Source organism: Perna viridis, chromosome 8 (assembly GCF_037379345.1).
Source record: "Perna viridis isolate PV_CMFRI_1.1 ecotype Kerala chromosome 8, ASM3737934v1, whole genome shotgun sequence".
Lineage (NCBI taxonomy): Eukaryota > Metazoa > Mollusca > Bivalvia > Mytilida > Mytilidae > Perna > Perna viridis.
The window spans coordinates 37,335,838-37,354,713 of record NC_142452.1 but is presented as its reverse complement, the minus strand read 5'-3'; the positions used below and the strand labels follow the sequence as shown (position 1 = coordinate 37,354,713).

Genomic DNA, 18,876 nt, shown 5'->3' with positions numbered 1-18,876 from the left:
ATTAAATAAATCATTCAAAATAAATTGTAAATTTATACTTTTTGATAGCTATGTGATAAACAAGCATTTAAAGTCATTATTCCATATTGGATGTCTTTAGTTTGTAGGCTGTACTCTTTATTAGCACAATAGAAAAAAATTACCAATGGGAGATAACTCAAGTTTTCTTTATTTACTTTCTACAATTCATGTTATTTTTTTTAAATAGCTTTAATGAATTCTTGAAATGCAATTATTTTTTTACCCTGAATGACGTAATATCTTTGTCTCTTTTGAAAGACTTGTGGTTATAAGGTCTCTTCTATGTATATAAGAGTAATCACGGGAACCAAGATCCTGGTGGAAATAAAAAAATGTAATCCAGGGACAAAGACCAGATATGGAAAACAGACAAACACAACAAAGAACATAAAGTAACTAAAATAATACATACAAAGTTACAAAAGTAAATGAGCAACTCGGACTCCACTAAAAACTAGGAGCATGGACCAGGTGCACTGGTAGGGTATGTAAATCATCTAATTGTATTTTATTTTCCGAACATGTAATACATGAAGTTATACATGTGTTTTCTTCATTTGTAGTTTTTACCAATAGTGGAACTAGTAATTGATAATTTACTATGGGACCAATGACTTGATATATAGAAGTATGATGGTATGAAATGTAACTTGTAACCAGAAAGATAAACTACTATTGAAGTGAGAGTCCATTGGCTTCTGTTTTCTTCCAATTTAAAATGGATCTGAACAGCGGTGTAGAAGCTAGTGATATGCTAGCAGAAGCCCTCAAACAACTTGACACAGTTTTAGCAAGTATGTATCGAATGACAGTTAAGCTCATCTAAGTTATCTCCCTTTCACTGGTCAATTGATTGTACTTTATGAAAACAAACATAATTTTAAGAGATGTAGGAGCATTAGGCTATGAAAATTGCCCAAAAAATATCACTTTTGTTGTAATAACATTAAACTTGTTCATAACATAGTAAAATAAATTCATATTAGGACAAAAAAGGTTTTTTGGCATTAGTTCATTGTGAAGACATCATAATGGCACCACAGTTATATGTCATTAAACAAAAACTACTGAGAATTGTAAATTTTGATGTTTTTTTGGACATATTTTCATCCAGAAAACAATGTTCACACCCAAGAAACAACTTTATATTTTCACAGATGAAAAACTATGTAATAATGAATGTATACACTAAATATGAAGTTGGTCTTTGGGTGTGGACATCATTTCCTTGTTTTCCAAATTTTTTTACCCATTTCATATCATAAATGAATCCTTTCACAAAGTTGTATATTGGTTTTGGATTAACTGCAACAATACTAAAAAAAGAAATTAATTACATAGAAAGCATTGAAATTCTTTTAAAAAAGGGAGATAACTTTTTAATTTGGGCAAAATTTGGTTGCTTTGTTAGGGAACTTTCGAGTCTTTTTCTGAGTCGTCTATTGCTGATTCAAAACGAACTTAATACTTTTTGACATACATATGGTATATTCATTAAATTGGTAAAAAAAATCCAGTGGGAGGAAAATTACCATGTGCCATCCATATCATAGGATCTGCCTGATTTTTACATGGACTGCCTCTTAAACAACTACCACTATAACATAACACTATCTGCCCCTCCATCCATGTTTTCCTATGCATTGTACAAACAACGGGAAGTACTGTCAAAATACTTTTATTGGTTGATACCTTTTTTTGTGGTTTAGGGAAAAAATGTCAGTTCATAAGTTCTTGACTTTGTTGAAATGACATCTCCATTATAAATGAATGGTAAATTTTCTGTTCATTGGAAGTTAAATTTTGTGGTTTGCTGAACCCATGAAAACCAAGAAAAATTGGTACCTCACATACAATAATACTTCCACAGTATTTAGTCATGTGCTACAAATTTCTTATTCTTTGTATCAAAAACAATGCTGTTTGCTTATTTACCAAATAAAACTATGTAGCTTGTTTTGTTAACATTGACAGTTCTGGAAGTCAGGTTTTATTTTAAGAGGCTGTCCATGTAAATATCAGGCAGATCCTTTTATGTAGGTGGCACAGCGTAAATTTTATCACAATGAATTTTTTGTTCCAATGTATATGATATGTATGTCAACTAGTATAAAATTTGTTTTAAATCGACTATGGGTGGGTCTGAAAGTGATTTTTAAGTTCCCTAACAAAGGAACTAAATTTTGCCCAAAGTAAAGAGTTATCTCCCTTTTTTTCAATGAATTTCAATGTTTTCCATGCAATTCATTTCTCTTTAATCTTTGCAGTTAATTAAAAACCAAAATTCAACTTTGAAAAAGAATGCATTTGTGATATGAAATAAGAGAACATTTTTTTTTAAAAACAAAATTGGTCATGCGCCACCCACTGCCTGATTTTTGTTTGGACACCCACTTAATCAGTTTCATACAGTATGAACCTCTAACTTTAAGCTATTTGAAGTTCAAACTTGAATGTTGTGACTGATTGAAACAACATTCCAGTTGACAATAAGGAAGTTTTTACATATTGGAAAAATCTCATTTTGTTAACAGTTTTAACTTAATCAGACAATTCAATTTTAGCTTAAAGAAAGTTTAGTTAATTCATTTTTCCCAAAAAGGAAAAAAAGTTTATTTGAAAATGGGGCTAATGAGATTATACTAACTGTATTTTATGTTACTTATGTGTAGAGTTATGATCTTCAAATGGTAATTGAGTCACTGAAATAGAGGATAAAATATGTCATTGGATCCATTTTCACAATTTGCATATAGGTATAACAAAGAAGTGTATCTTGTACATACTTTTCTGGAATCTATATCTGCTGTTGTCTACAACAGTGGAGTTCAGCAAAAAATTTGTGTGTGTTGTGGGGGGGAGGTCACTACTACGCTAGCAAAATACTCCTAAAAAAGTCCCATTTAAAGTTGAAAAGTTTTCAAAAAATACTATAATTGCCTGTAGGATATTCAGTTCTTTTATGCTTCTGCTTGAAAATTGATAACTCACTACAAATAAAGTGCAATTTTGACTTTTTCAAAATAGTTTTCTTATATGGTATAGGGGATTAATTTTGCAGTCTTATATTTCCATATCCATAGATACAGCCTACAGAATATAATTGTGAAATAACATGACTTAAATTTGGCGAGCTTTTATTTTTGTGATTCCTCCAACCTTAGCAATATAGCAAAAATTAGAACCTCATGAAAATTTCCCACTATACAGTACGGTATTTCAAATTTTTATTTAACTTTCTGTTTTATAGATACCAAGTTTGAGGCCGGTACTCACCAGGTTGAGTTGTGTAGGAGGAAAACTCCTAGGAGACAATCACAAAATGCTAGAATTGTTAAACTTATGGAAGATTTGAAAGTGGCCTTGGAAAACTGTGATGAAAGTAGAAAAGCTGTTGGAATCGTACCACCAGAAGTTGTGGCTTATGTGAAGAACTGGATTATTGGTGCTGGAGACAGAAATATACTACCTCTGGTAAGAGCCTTTTTCTAAACTATTGTAATAAACGCACTTTTAAAATACCCATAAAACAGTTGGAGTATTGCCATAGGCAAGTCAAAGAGGGTACAGTGATGGGGGTGGTGGGTGGCCCTCCTTTAAATATTTAAAAAGTTTTTGATTAAATTGAACAAACTGGAAATAACTGGAGTTGCTAAATGCCACGTCCCTTTTTCCCTCCCGAGTCTTTTTTTTACATTTATGGATCAGCTACTGATTGCTTTGTATGGTGTATGTCTTCTTCATATAATATAAAGTCTGTTTTTTTTTTTTTTTTCGGGGGGAAGGGTTGCTATTTTATGAAAAATCACCCTTTTTCCTATTTAGCTATAGGGGGTAGTGCTGTAACAATCATTTCCTGATAAGAGATGTGCTGAAACATTGATGTGCGGTTGTTTCACCTGTTTATGTCGAAATCTTTTGTACGATTCTGTCTATCCTTCCTTCTACAATATAATATCATAATGAAATCAGATGATAATGTAAAGAAGGTACAATAAGAAATGCCATAAAACTGATATACAGAATTCTTGGCTTATTGCTCTACAGGAGATGCTTAGGTGAAGTATATTAATTAACATCTTACATTCCACCCCTTAATCTGCAGTAACAATTAAGTATCAGTCTTTGTTAAAATCATGCAAATTCTGTAAATTGTAAAACACCCCAAAAAAAGGTTCATATTTTCATGTTTGTTATCAAGTTTTTTTATGTGTCGATTTGATGAAATATGTAATTGTTCACTACAACCTGTCTGGTTTGAGGAGATCATTCGCAACATATATCTTATAGTTTCTATTGCATTTCAGTGTCATATACAGAGTTGTCTCCCTGAATTTTGAATTCTACTATACATTCTATGTTTTGTAATTTTTAACTCCAAAGACCAAAGGTTATATGAAAAGCCACATGCTGATTTCTGTTTACCATAACATTTTAAACTAAATATCAAAAATCAAAATATGTATTACATTTTGCTTGATTCTTAGCTGGAATGCTACTAAGTTAGAGATCTAGGCTGAGTATGCAAGAAAAGGTTCAAGTTCTGTATTCATCTTTGACGGAGAACACAAAAAGGGACAAAGTTATAAAAGAATAAAAAAAATTGTCATTTTTTACATGAATTTTAGGACTGCAGGATAGTGTCGAGGGACCCTTTTTTTCTTTTAATCTTTTCTTCTCTGTCTTAAGGTCATGATTAGTGAAAACAGGTTTCTGGTTTTATTCTATGTTCAGTAATATACATATATTACATTATCATCTTAGTGTGTAAATGCTCAGTCTTTTATGGATGTCAAGGGTGGATCCAGGATTTTCGATTGGGGGTGGGGGGGGGGGGCACAGTTAATTTCGTGATAAAACTAACGAGAAATTAAAGTTTCAACCTAAAACCACCTAAATCTAGCACTGAGAACCCATGCTTTGCAAATTTTAGGGGCGTGCACGCCTGCCACACCCCCACCTGAATCCACCCCTGGATGTTTTATCTTAAGATCACACCATTTTAGGTATGGTATACGTGCATGTACTTCACAAATAGCCCATGGTTATATCTTATTGAGTACTCACTATTACTTGTTCCAATGAAAATCCACAAGTTGAGCCTTGTATTTGTTTAAAATTTTCTCTGGTATAAAATAAAAAAAATGAAGCCTGAAAGCTCTAGATTTATTAAATCAAACTATAAGAAGAAATCAATATTCTTTTGTATTTTTAAGTATTTCTCTGGTATTCATTAACAGAAAATAAGATGTGTATCTCAGCAGAAACTCTTTTAAATCACTCACTGATTGGCAAAAAAATGTGCATCTCAACAAAAAATGTGCTCCATTTACTCAATCTTGTGATTCTCAGTTATACTAAAGTACTCACTGACCGACAATAAATGTGTATCTCAGCAGAAGTTTTAGTCTTTAGTATGCAGTTCTCTGTTAATGTACTCACTGACTGACCTAGAAATATTATATGCAAGCAGAGCATTTTCTCAATTAACTCAATCATGAGGTTTATAAATAATGGGTGATGACGTTACATCAACAATTAATTAGTTATAAAAATAGCATTGCCATCAGTTATCTTAGGCTGTTTATACGTTACTACTATAGGTCTCAGTCTTGTATTCTTTGCTCCATAGGCTTTTATAGTATACCTTAAATTTTCATGATTTTTTAAAAAATAGACAAGGAGTTTCATAAAATAGACCCCTTTTCTGAAGCATTATTTTTCATGAAAATACTGTTCTTTTTTCTCAAAAACAATTTTTTTGTGTCATAGATTGATTCTTACCCTGTACTTATGATGAAAAATGATAGTCATTTGCCAAGAAACAAAAACAGGAAAAGGCAAAAAAGAAGTGCACTATATTTTTTAGCCGCCATGTTTTGACGTACACCTGCTCAGGAATATGTAATACAAGACTGATACCTATAAAGACTTGTCATTAGAACAAATTAAAGAAGTAGACCTAGGGTAAGGGACACAACTCTTACAATCATTGGAACACTTGTTTTCAGCATTTTATATCAATCTCATGTAAGCATCAAAGTAACTTGGATTTATTTCAATCAGAGTCAAATGAAAGCTTGATAGGCTTTGGTGACATTGAATATGATACAAACATTTTACTGATTTCCAGAGTTATGTCCCACACCCTGGTCTACCTCCTTATTAATATTTTACAAGATATATATCAGAGTTTTATGAAGCTATGTGCAACATAAAGGGAGGGGGATATTTTACTTCATCAATGATAAACAAAAAACCATGAAATTTACAATTCAATACTTCTTCCTTATGAGACATAATGCTTTTTTTAATACTGAAATACAGCAAATGACATTGTTCACTTACTAATATGTCTTCAAAAACACCTTATTGCTGATCAGATGTTAAACCCCAACAATCCAATCAATCAATCAAAAACATCCTGACACAAGTTGACTAACTGCACCAACAAATGAATTTAATAATCCCTGAATGTATTAATTTTCATGGATTCTGTCAGGTGAAAATGTTTGCAGGTATCAATTTTTGTGGTTACATTAAATGATTAGTGCTATATAGTGATAAAATCAATTTCTAGGGTACAGGCAATTTTTTGCTATTATTTGTACACCACAAATACAGCAAAAATTAGTGCACCATGTAATTTGATTCGTTGACAATATTTTATACATTTTTTTTAATCTGATGATTGCATTGCTTTCATCTGTTTTAGGTTTGTGGCAGCAATTGTAAAAAAAGTTGACACTTTTATGACTTGAGTGAAATTAGAAAATCAGAAATAAGTCTTAAACTTGCATTATAAAAGTGCATTTAAGTAAGTTAGCCAAACGCACAGCACAATTTGCTTACTTTGTTATGATTACATCCAGAACTGATTGATCAAAAGGGGCTGGAAGTGGGAAATTTTCTTTTTATGCATGGAATCTTGATTTTTCACAAAATTTACTACCTCAAATTTCTTTACCCCCTTACTGGAAATCCTGTATTATCCCCCCTGAATGCAATGTAATAGAAATGAAAAAATATCAGGGCTTCTCCTCTCCTATACTTAGGGCACCAACTGTTTGATTAGCAAGGTGGTGGATATTTTTGAAAAAAAGTAAAGGTGCCAAATTTTGGAAACAAATTTTTTACTCATTCATTTAAAAAAAATAATGATTCTTTATTTCCCCATAGCTTAACAAGGCAGATTCTCAAATAAAGATATTGATTTTGGTTGCTGCTGAAATATAAATATAAATTTGCGCTTGCACAAACAAAAAATTTCTTATCTAACATTTAAATCCCAGGCCCCCCTCAGTGTAAAAATGGTTGGTGCCTAAGTTATAGAAGTGTAAATCCCAAAATCTGTGATAATCATTTATTTTTTATCACCAGAATGAATTACTTCTGTTACAAGTTTGCTATTCTCATAATTTTGATTTAGTAAGAGTTAAATCAACTTATACAGTTTATTTACTGCTAGCTGCATTATTATTTAGGCAAACTTATTAACTTTTGTAAAAATACACTGATGTGCATATTCTCAAAATTAGCCAAAAGCTTAGCGAATTCCCCTTACCATTTCTATTCTTTAATTAGTTACGATGTTGCATATGATTAATTAATGCTGAAACTACCTGTAAGGCGTACATGCATTCTTCTTTTTTTTATAACCTGCATCAACAGAGCTACTTGACTTCTTTATTTACAATAATTGCTACCGAGACAATTTTAATTCAATGACTTTCTTTAATGTTCAGTTAGTGGATTAAAGACGACACTGTAGCTGAACAGTTTAATTTACATTTCACATTCCTAGGGACCAGAATTATATATCTGTATGAATGAGGAATTACGGCTTATGTAGCATAGTATTAACTGATTGTTGACTTTTGTATGTAATCGGGAAGACCAAATTGTGATGTTCATGTTTGGATTTTTTATTGATTTCTGTGATTATAGTGAGTGATTTGGACTTATTTATGATTAGTGATTGTGATTTTTGTGATTATACTTACTTTGTACAAAGTTGGGGTGAATTATTTATTTCTCTCTTTCTTTTTTTTTGTGATATGGACGTTGGGCTAATTTATACATTGCAAAGCAAATAATTATGATTATTCACTTTTACTGATATTGTTGTGAAGTGACTGTTAATATGACTAAAATATGATTACATTTGTTCAACTGATATTCATTTATTAGTGACTGATGTTATTGATTACTCTGATTTTCTAAATTTGAAGAAAATTAAGTCGACTGGATGATTATGCAATATTGTGTGATTTCTTTCTGGATCAATGTTAAAGTAGCCCATGGCTAGCCTGCATTTGAGGAATGCAAACATACATAATCAAGGCATTTATTATGGCATCACTTCCACTGTGAATTCAAATGCAATGTTGGACTGAACCAAATGTGATTATCTAAATCTGTGCTACTGGTTATTTGGAAGGATTACTGAATTTCAATCATGATTACATTTTTGATTAACTTTGAATGATAGCAGTGATCATTTCATACCTGGTTTCTCTGAGTCTTTGAAAATATTAGAGTTTAATTGTATTTGATTTGCATACATTTCATACATCACTGAATTACCAATTTACACTTACTAAACTCTTCTATCAAAGTTTGTTAAAAAAATTTAAATCTTAAGTAGACACAATTTATAATCTGGCATCACTGTGACAAACCTTTGTCAGCGGTTTTTAAATTGAGGGGCAAAATCTATATTGGATTTAACTCTAGTGCATTAAAACTATGGTTCGTATTTAGTGGTTTACAGTACAAAACAATGAGACGATAATAGTTGCTCTAGGAACAGACTCAATAATATAGATAATTGCTTAAAGAAAACATATTCTGACTTGCACAAATAAATAGACGATTCTTTTCCGATTAGCACCTATGATCCCATTACAGCTGATAACAAGATCATTGGTCAGTTTCTCTAATTGGCTGAGACACAATTTGAAGCTTCCTCACTGCATAAACTGCATTTCTAAAAGGAGGTTATAAATGACTTAGTATTCATATTAAGTACTGTTACTGTTACAGCAAGTCAGGTGTTTAGCAAGAGGGGCATGTTATTATAAACAAAGAGGTGAAAAATGAGGTAAAATGCAATTAAAGAAGATGGATTAAGAATCATTAGTAGAATTCCTAGCCTCTATTGATCATTGTAAGGAGATATACAACAAATTAAGACAAAAATCACACAAGTTGAAGAGTCTGAAATGTCTGAGCTGGACAATTCTTCTAGAAGACTAATTATAAAAGTGCAATTATTTTCTTCTTTGGAGTACATTGTGACATAGTATGAAATTTTGTCTATTTGACTTGTGTTTACTCTAAATTGAAGTTTCAAATGTATATGGAGATATTTGATTGTACGTTTTCCTTGCCAATCTTTCGAAGAACAATATTGAAAAAAGTGATTTGATAAAACAAACTAAGTGTCTGACAACTTACAGATCCTATGGAAATAGCTAAACCCAAGACAAAGAAGTCTAAAAGGGCTGTAGGTTTCGGTACTTGACATTAAACTTAACATGGAGGAGACATTATTTTTGTGGTAGATATTTTCTGTTAACTAATATTGGTGATAACAATGGCAAGAAGATTTTCAGCTTCTGAGTATGATGACTTTGTCAGACGTATGTATTACCAGACTTTGCCAAGACATCGTAATAGAGGTAGATGTGTAAGTTACTATTTTTTAAGTGAAAATTGTTAAAGAAATAGGAACCAGTCACATTGTTTGTAAATTAAAAAAAAGGAAAAAAAGGGAGGCAGTGGGGGAACCAAACATTTTTAAATGGAGGGTAGGAGGAAAAGAGGTAGTTAAAGGCTATTAGTAGTTACCTGTTGCTTAAAGGTTCTGGGTTCGATACCCAGCCTAGTCACTCCAATGACTTGGTACTACTTCCTACAAAGCACACAGTATTGAAGGGATAGAGTTCTGGGTTTGATACCCAGCCTAGTCACTCCAATGACTTGGTACTACTTCCCACAAAGCATACAGTATTTAAGGGATAGAGTTCTGGGTTCGATCCTCAGCCTAGTCACTCCAATGACTTGGTACTACTTCCCACAAAGCATACAGTATTTAAGGGATAGAGTTCTGGGTTCGATACCCAGCCTAGTCACTCCAATGACTTGGTACTACTTCCCACAAAGCATACAGTATTGAAGGGATAGAGTTCTGGGTTCGATCCTCAGCCTAGTCACTCCAATGACTTGGTACTACTTCCCACAAAGCATACAGTATTTAAGGGATAGAGTTCTGGGTTCGATCCTCAGCCTAGTCACTCCAATGACTTGGTACTACTTCCCACAAAGCATACAGTATTTAAGGGATAGAGTTCTGGGTTCGATACCCAGCCTAGTCACTCCAATGACTTGGTACTACTTCCCACAAAGCATACAGTATTTAAGGGATAGAGTTCTGGGTTCGATCCTCAGCCTAGTCACTCCAATGACTTGGTACTACTTCCCACAAAGCATACAGTATTTAAGGGATAGAGTTCTGGGTTCGATCCTCAGCCTAGTGACTTGGTACTACTTCCCACAAAGCATACAGTATTTAAGGGATAGAGTTCTGGGTTCGATCCTCAGCCTAGTCACTCCAATGACTTGGTACTACTTCCTACAAAGCACACAGTATTGAAGGGATAGAGTTCTGGGTTTGATACCCAGCCTAGTCACTCCAATGACTTGGTACTACTTCCCACAAAGCATACAGTATTTAAGGGATAGAGTTCTGGGTTCGATCCTCAGCCTAGTCACTCCAATGACTTGGTACTACTTCCCACAAAGCATACAGTATTTAAGGGATAGAGTTCTGGGTTCGATCCTCAGCCTAGTCACTCCAATGACTTGGTACTACTTCCCACAAAGCATACAGTATTTAAGGGATAGAGTTCTGGGTTCGATACCCAGCCTAGTCACTCCAATGACTTGGTACTACTTCCCACAAAGCATACAGTATTGAAGGGATAGAGTTCTGGGTTCGATCCTCAGCCTAGTCACTCCAATGACTTGGTACTACTTCCCACAAAGCATACAGTATTTAAGGGATAGAGTTCTGGGTTCGATCCTCAGCCTAGTCACTCCAATGACTTGGTACTACTTCCCACAAAGCATACAGTATTTAAGGGATAGAGTTCTGGGTTCGATACCCAGCCTAGTCACTCCAATGACTTGGTACTACTTCCCACAAAGCATACAGTATTTAAGGGATAGAGTTCTGGGTTCGATCCTCAGCCTAGTCACTCCAATGACTTGGTACTACTTCCCACAAAGCATACAGTATTTAAGGGATAGAGTTCTGGGTTCGATCCTCAGCCTAGTCACTCCAATGACTTGGTACTACTTCCCACAAAGCATACAGTATTTAAGGGATAGAGTTCTGGGTTCGATACCCAGCCTAGTCACTCCAATGACTTGGTACTACTTCCCACAAAGCATACAGTATTTAAGGGATAGAGTTCTGGGTTTGATCCTCAGACTAGTCACTCCAATGACTTGGTACTACTTCCCACAAAGCATACAGTATATAAGGAATAGAGTTCTGGGTTTGATACCCAGCCTAGTCACTCCAATGACTTGGTACTACTTCCCACAAAGCATACAGTATTTAAGGGATAGAGTTCTGGGTTTGATACCCAGCCTAGTCACTCCAATGACTTGGTACTACTTCCCACAAAGCATACAGTATTTAAGGGATAGAGTTCTGGGTTCGATACCCAGCCTAGTCACTCCAATGACTTGGTACTACTTCCCACAAAGCATACAGTATTTAAGGGATAGAGTTCTGGGTTTGATCCTCAGACTAGTCACTCCAATGACTTGGTACTACTTCCCACAAAGCATACAGTATATAAGGAATAGAGTTCTGGGTTTGATACCCAGCCTAGTCACTCCAATGACTTGGTACTACTTCCCACAAAGCATACAGTATTTAAGGGATAGAGTTCTGGGTTCGATCCTCAGCCTAGTCACTCCAATGACTTGGTACTACTTCCTACAAAGCACACAGTATTGAAGGGATAGAGTTCTGGGTTTGATACCCAGCCTAGTCACTCCAATGACTTGGTACTACTTCCCACAAAGCATACAGTATTTAAGGGATAGAGTTCTGGGTTCGATCCTCAGCCTAGTCACTCCAATGACTTGGTACTACTTCCCACAAAGCATACAGTATTTAAGGGATAGAGTTCTGGGTTTGATACCCAGCCTAGTCACTCCAATGACTTGGTACTACTTCCCACAAAGCATACAGTATTGAAGGGATAGAGTTCTGGGTTCGATACCCAGCCTAGTCACTCCAATGACTTGGTACTACTTCCCACAAAGCATACAGTATTGAAGGGATAGAGTTCTGGGTTTGATCCTCAGCCTAGTCACTCCAATGACTTGGTACTACTTCCCACAAAGCACACAGTATTTAAGGGATAGAGTTCTGGGTTCGATCCTCAGCCTAGTCACTCCAATGACTTGGTACTACTTCCTACAAAGCACACAGTATTGAAGGGATAGAGTTCTGGGTTTGATCCTCAGCCTAGTCACTCCAATGACTTGGTACTACTTCCCACAAAGCATACAGTATTGAAGGGATAGAGTTCTGGGTTTGATACCCAGCCTAGTCACTCTAATGACTTGGTACTACTTCCCACAAAGCACACAGTATTTAAGGGATAGAGTTCTGGGTTCGATACCCAGCCTAGTCACTCCAATGACTTGGTACTACTTCCCACAAAGCACACAGTATTGAAGGGATAGAGTTCTGGGTTCGATACCCAGCCTAGTCACTCCAATGACTTGGTACTACTTCCCACAAAGCATACAGTATTTAAGGGATAGAGTTCTGGGTTCGATACCCAGCCTAGTCACTCCAATGACTTGGTACTACTTCCCACAAAGCATACAGTATTTAAGGGATAGAGTTCTGGGTTCGATACCCAGCCTAGTCACTCCAATGACTTGGTACTACTTCCCACAAAGCACACAGTATTTAAGGGATAGAGTTCTGGGTTCGATCCCCTGACTAGTCACTCCGATGACTTGGTACTACTTCCCACAAAGCACACAGTATGTAAGGAGGTAGACCTAGGGTAAGGGACACAACTCTTAGAAATCATTGGAACATTTGTATTCATTATATTACCTCAATCTCATGTAAGCATTATAGTGACTTGGACTGATTTCATTCTGTTTCAGAGAAAAGCTTGAAAGGTTTTGCTGAAATTGAATATGATACAAATATATCACTGATTTCATGAGTTATGTCCCTTATCCTAGGTCTACCTCCTTAAGGGATAGAGTGACAACTTGGCTTGGAATCAGAACAATATGTTCATTTGGGGTCACATGCCTACCTACCTTCAGGCTGTAGCTTCTGTTAGCTTCGTAACATATAGTACAATTAAGATCTGGCTCAGTGTGTTGGACTTGTACAAAAGAGGGTCTGTTTAATTGTTCAAATGTTTTCATCCTCTTTTGAAATGCATGAAATATCAGTCATTGGATGATAACCCACATTCAGTCAATCAATCAATCAGTAAGAATGGTATACTTTAAATATTTTGGGAGTTAATGATGAAGCAATTCTATATTAAATGTTTTTAATTCAAAACTGACCACAAAATTGTATAGTAGGCTGTTTTTTTTTAAATATTCTATTATTTAATCAATTCTAACCTTTCTAAAAAAGGCAATCTCAAAGTTCTTCAAATACAAGAAGAAACATTTAAGTAGCACTCCACATAAGAATCATGCAAAATGTGATTCATGGTTGAAAAGCCTGCATTTTTTTTTATTTGATATTTTGTGTAAAATGTTATAGTAAACAGAAATTATTATGTGTCTTTTCATATAACCCATGCTCTTTGATGAAAATTATATAGAATGTACTGTGGAATTCAAAAGTAAGGAGGATTAAACTCTGTAAATGACACTGAAATACAATAGAAACTTTTGAATTTTCTATGTGGATTGTCTTGTAAGAGCAGACAGATTTGAATAAATGATTATACATTTCATCATATAGACCTATAAAGCAACTTAATAACAAAAAATAAAAATGTGTAGCCTTTTTTTGGGGTGTATCATATTTTACAGAATTTGCATGATTCTTACTAATACTGCTACATAAGAAGGAAAGAGGAAACAACACAGAAACATCTGTGGAAAAAAAATTAAAGGGAATGATATATCTAAGGAGGTAGACCTAGGGTAAGGGACACAACTCTTAGAAATCATTGGAACATTTGTATTCAGCATTTTACTTCGTTTTCATTCTGTTTCAAACGAAAGCTTGATAGGCTTTGGTGAAATTAATATGATACAAACATATCAATGATTTCAAGAGTTATGTCCCTTACCATAGGTCTACCTCCTTAAGTTCACAGAATAGAGTTGGTCTTACTTTGATAAAATATCAGTTTTGGTATGTAGTCTACGGGACAATAGACAAAGAGATTTAAACTTTCTATCAAACTTAAAAATAGTAGGATGTTTAAATCTCCTTGCTGCATTAAAACGGTATTCCCCATATAATTCACTTATCGTGGACAGTATTTACTGAAATGGGTTTTTGGATTCTTCTTTAGGTCTTTTAGTTTACTGGGTGTAAATATTTTCGGTACAGACAGATATGAATAAGGGCTGCCAATTTGGACCAGCTGTGTTGTGTCTTTTCTGATTAATGTTTTAATTTCCTTCCAAATTGGCACCATTTTCATTTCCTGTAACTAAATAAAACAATATGCAATATGCAGTAAACAATTCCACCCATAGAATTTTAATAAACTAATTCATATTATCTCCCCTTATCAAGTCTCTAAAGACTTTCATATTAAGGGTCAGTCTAAAGTCTTGAAATTTACAAATTGTTTCTATTCTTTGTTGTATTTACTCTGCAAATAATTTAAAGAATTCATACCAGTAATATGTGAGTCTTAGGTATTTTGAGTTATTCCCCTTCCATAGAGAATTAAGGTATGAGGACACAATTAATTTCATAGTGTATTTCAACAGACCCATCTTGACATATAAAAAAAATTCCACCGCTTCAAACTCATTCAAACTTCACCAATATGGAAACATGTATAAAAGCAGATTTCTATAAGAGTGCCAGAAAAATTCACCATCATTTTTTATTTTTAGCAACTTTGTTTCAGAGACCCCGTAGACATGAAAAGTGACCACTGCCAAATGTCCTAAATTTTGACCTTCTTTCATAGGACCAAATCACAACTTCTACATAAAATTACAGAATGAAAAAAAATCCCTTGTAAATTTGATCCTTGCCCTACATTTCTGCATTTAATACTAAGCAATAAAGTTTATGACAGCAAAGAAAAAAATCAGGAAGAAACACACTAAAAAAAGGAACTATATTCGTATACAACGAAAAGTCAAGGGGAATTAATTGTGATCTCGTACATTAACAGTTGGGGATAAAAACTGGAAGAATGTGTCACTGCAGATAACTTTATGACAATTTGTGGAAATAAAATTAAATTGAGACACTTAAAAACAAGCAAATTCAACATTTTTTTTCTGTAAAAAGTATATATTTTTCAAAACTATACATTATGGAGATCCATGAAAACAAGATTATTATTTTCTATTTTGTCATGAAAATCTGTGGACATGGTAACATAATATAAATATATATCAATTTTCATAACAAATTTTGGGTGCCTTCCCAAAATTTATTTTAATAAAAAAAAGTTAAATATCAGGCACTTTAAAACTGCCAAAAAGAGTAAGCGGGCATGGTATTATTGTAAAAAAAAAACAAAAAACAAATTAAAAGTGTACCTTTTTCTACTCATTTGTTCATGATTTTAATTCTAAAAGTTTGTGTAATATTTTGCATTTTTGGCAAACAGCCAGTTGGTGCAGGGAAGAGAACCCAATCCTAGTAGGACCTGAATCTTTCTGGATAGCTTAAATCATGCATTTTACACCTCTTTACCTTCACAAGTATTGTATCTATTTATGTATGAATGCTCAACTACCTGCAATCAATATTTCCATCAAGTTTCACCTTTTATTTTTAGTTTTACAAAATTATACCAGGTCAGTTTTGTGTAGGAAAGAGTGCACCTCAATCCCAACTGTATAGTGCAACCATAGCTAATTTTTGAAGTTACCACTAATGTTTGCCATAAAAAGAATTTTAAATAGAAGATCTTTCGTTTAGGAAAATTGATGAACACATTTGTTAAATCTTTGAAATTATTTATTACAACTTTGATCATAGGGTTTACACATATAAGAAGTGGCTTTGTGTATTTACAACAGCAATGGCATAAAAATGTATTATTTTTAGCTCATCATATCAAAATCATTTTTTTTCTTTCAAACTTTGTGACCTTTAAACAACTCCCCACAAACAAACAAACAAAAAACATACAGAGGGCTACATATACAGTGTATCAATTTTGACATTGATATTTAATTCTTGGTTTTATGGTGAAACTATTGAAAAAAAAATGATTTGCATTAAAATTGGGTATAATTTAGAATCTTTATTTTTTCGTAAAATGTATGCATTAGTGATTTGAACTGAATACTTATAGGAAATTAGTTAAATTGTCTCTGTAGATATTTCCATGCACCTGTCTATCAACATGTCCCTCCAGAATACCAACCACTGTTGGGAATTCCTCATTGATTCTTCTTTTCCTAATATTACTTGATGCTCCTCATGGTAAATATTTTCCTTAAAAAATGTACCAATATAACACTAGTATACAAATATCAATCATAGAACAGTGGTGGATCAAGGGGATGTGGGGGTTGTAATCCCCCTGCCTTTGTTGAAAAATTTTGTAAATATCATGCAAAATTTGGGCCTCAATGAGCATATAATAGCCTGGAACCTCCCTTTCAAAATTTCTGGATCTGTTCCTGATAGGAGGAATATTTTTGTATCAAGACAATTTTGATTAAATATGATACCCTGTTAACCCCATTTAACCAAAGACAATGGAGGAGTCAGACCCATGATAATAGAGAGGATAAGAGGTATTGTCTGTGGATAAATTCCATGATAAAGTCCTCATTTCTGTTCATTTATTTGACTGTAAACTGTTATTCTTGGCAACAGACTCAAATAATGCTATTAGCTTACTGTTTCAGAAGTGCTAATTGCCTTAGATATGCAAACAAGACACAACCAGTTACAAAAAGCCATATCTGTCCTATGCAAAAGATGTATTTCAAGATAAAGGCTACCACCCTTAGGAATAATTTGAAAATTGTTTTTCATTTTGGAATCACCAGAAATAACTTGTGCAAGTATTTTTGTATTTGTATTCAGTTAAGTTGTGGATAACATATTTGTCTCTACTCTGTGACTCTAGCCCTATTTCCATAATTTAAGGTGAAAATCTTGTGGTTTGAACCAGCATTTCATACCATCTTTATAATTTAAGGCATCTTAAGATAATTGTAAAGGGAGATAACTCTGAATTTTCATTAATTCAGATATTTTATTACCTTGCTAAATGGAAGACATCTGCTGTAACAGTAATGAATGTGAAGAATATGAATGAATTAGATCTGTTCATTGGTAATTAGCATGTTGAACCCATTTGTATTGTCTATCAATTAGTCCTGATATAATTCATTGGGCAAGTGCTTTACAGTCAATGGAAATTAAATGGGGTGTTAAGATTATTTATAGATACCCTGAATATTGTATTTTATTATGACACCTACTTTATTTGGATTCGTCCCAAGATTACTTCAAGTGAAACTATAGTTTTCACATTTAAGGAATGAAGTTTCAAAACTATAGGTTAAGAATTCTAAATGAGGGATTTAGTATTGCTATGTAGACTCTATTTTGTTGTTTGAAGTGATAAATTATTAGGTATGTAACTATATGTATTATCTGAAGTTTTGATGAAACCTTATAAAGATCATGTCAAGCTGTTGCTTAAAACATGAGTTTTATAGCGAATGCAATGATAATGTTCAGGGGATAGATTTGGTCTTCTCTTGATTAAATGACTATCACTATATGATCTTCCTTAAGTAGAAGACTGCACAATTGATAGGAAGATTTAAGTAGCTGTCTTTGTAAGAATCATGCAAAATCTGAAAAATGTGATTCACCCTAAAAAAGGCTACATATTTTTATTTTTGCAAATAAGTTCTTTTATGGGTCTATACTATGAAAGGTGTAATTATTCATTCAAATCTGCCTGCTATTATGAGATAATCAACATTGAAAATCCAGTAGATTCTATTGTATTAGAGCATCATTTACAGAGTTGTCTCCCTTAATTACAGTGCTTTCTATATAATTTTTATCTCCTATGAGCACGGGTTATACGAAAAACCAAATATTAATTTCTGTTTACTATGACATTTCAAACAAAATATCAAAAATAAAAATATGTAGGCTTTTTACCCATGAATCAAATTTTGCATGATCCTTATCTGGAGTGCTACTTAAACTTTCTATCAATAACAGCTGAATTGTTTGATGGAATTCTCCAGGTAGCTACTTAAATGACGGGTAATAGCAAAATTACCGAAAATCAAGGCAGTCAAAAAGGAAAATCTGTATAAGAAATTGCAGGGTAAAAACTTTAAAGTTAGAAACCACTGAATAGTCCTGATTTGGTACAAGCATTTCAAAATGAAAGGTGGTTTAAACCCTACTTTAAAGCCTGCTAAACCAATCTGCTTTTGTAATACATTGTAGTTCATTATTTCTAATAAAGTTCAACACAAATGGGAAGCATAACATTTCCACCAGTCAAAAATTGGTAAAATCGGTAGTCGAAACAGTACAGAAGTCTTGAACTTTGTTGAGAAGGTGGATCAAGTCAAGATGAAATA

General features: G+C 33.6%; 1 protein-coding gene across 3 annotated transcripts in view; it reads left to right on the top strand.

Moving 5' to 3' along the window:
* Positions 1–605: 605 nt before the first annotated feature.
* LOC148610382 (liprin-beta-1-like) overlaps positions 606–18,876 on the top strand; it is an 84,805-nt gene continuing 66,534 nt past the window's right edge. The window contains exons 1-2 of one of the 3 annotated variants that reach the window (XM_088542971.1): positions 606–815; positions 3,272–3,495. In XM_088542971.1, the coding sequence (XP_088399097.1) occupies positions 740–815; positions 3,272–3,495 (300 nt within the window). In that variant the 5' untranslated portion in view covers positions 606–739. Of the gene's footprint in view, positions 816–3,271; positions 3,496–9,604; positions 9,713–17,882; positions 17,900–18,876 lie in introns of those variants that run through there. The other 2 variants (XM_088542973.1, XM_088542975.1) reach the window with 2 other exon arrangements.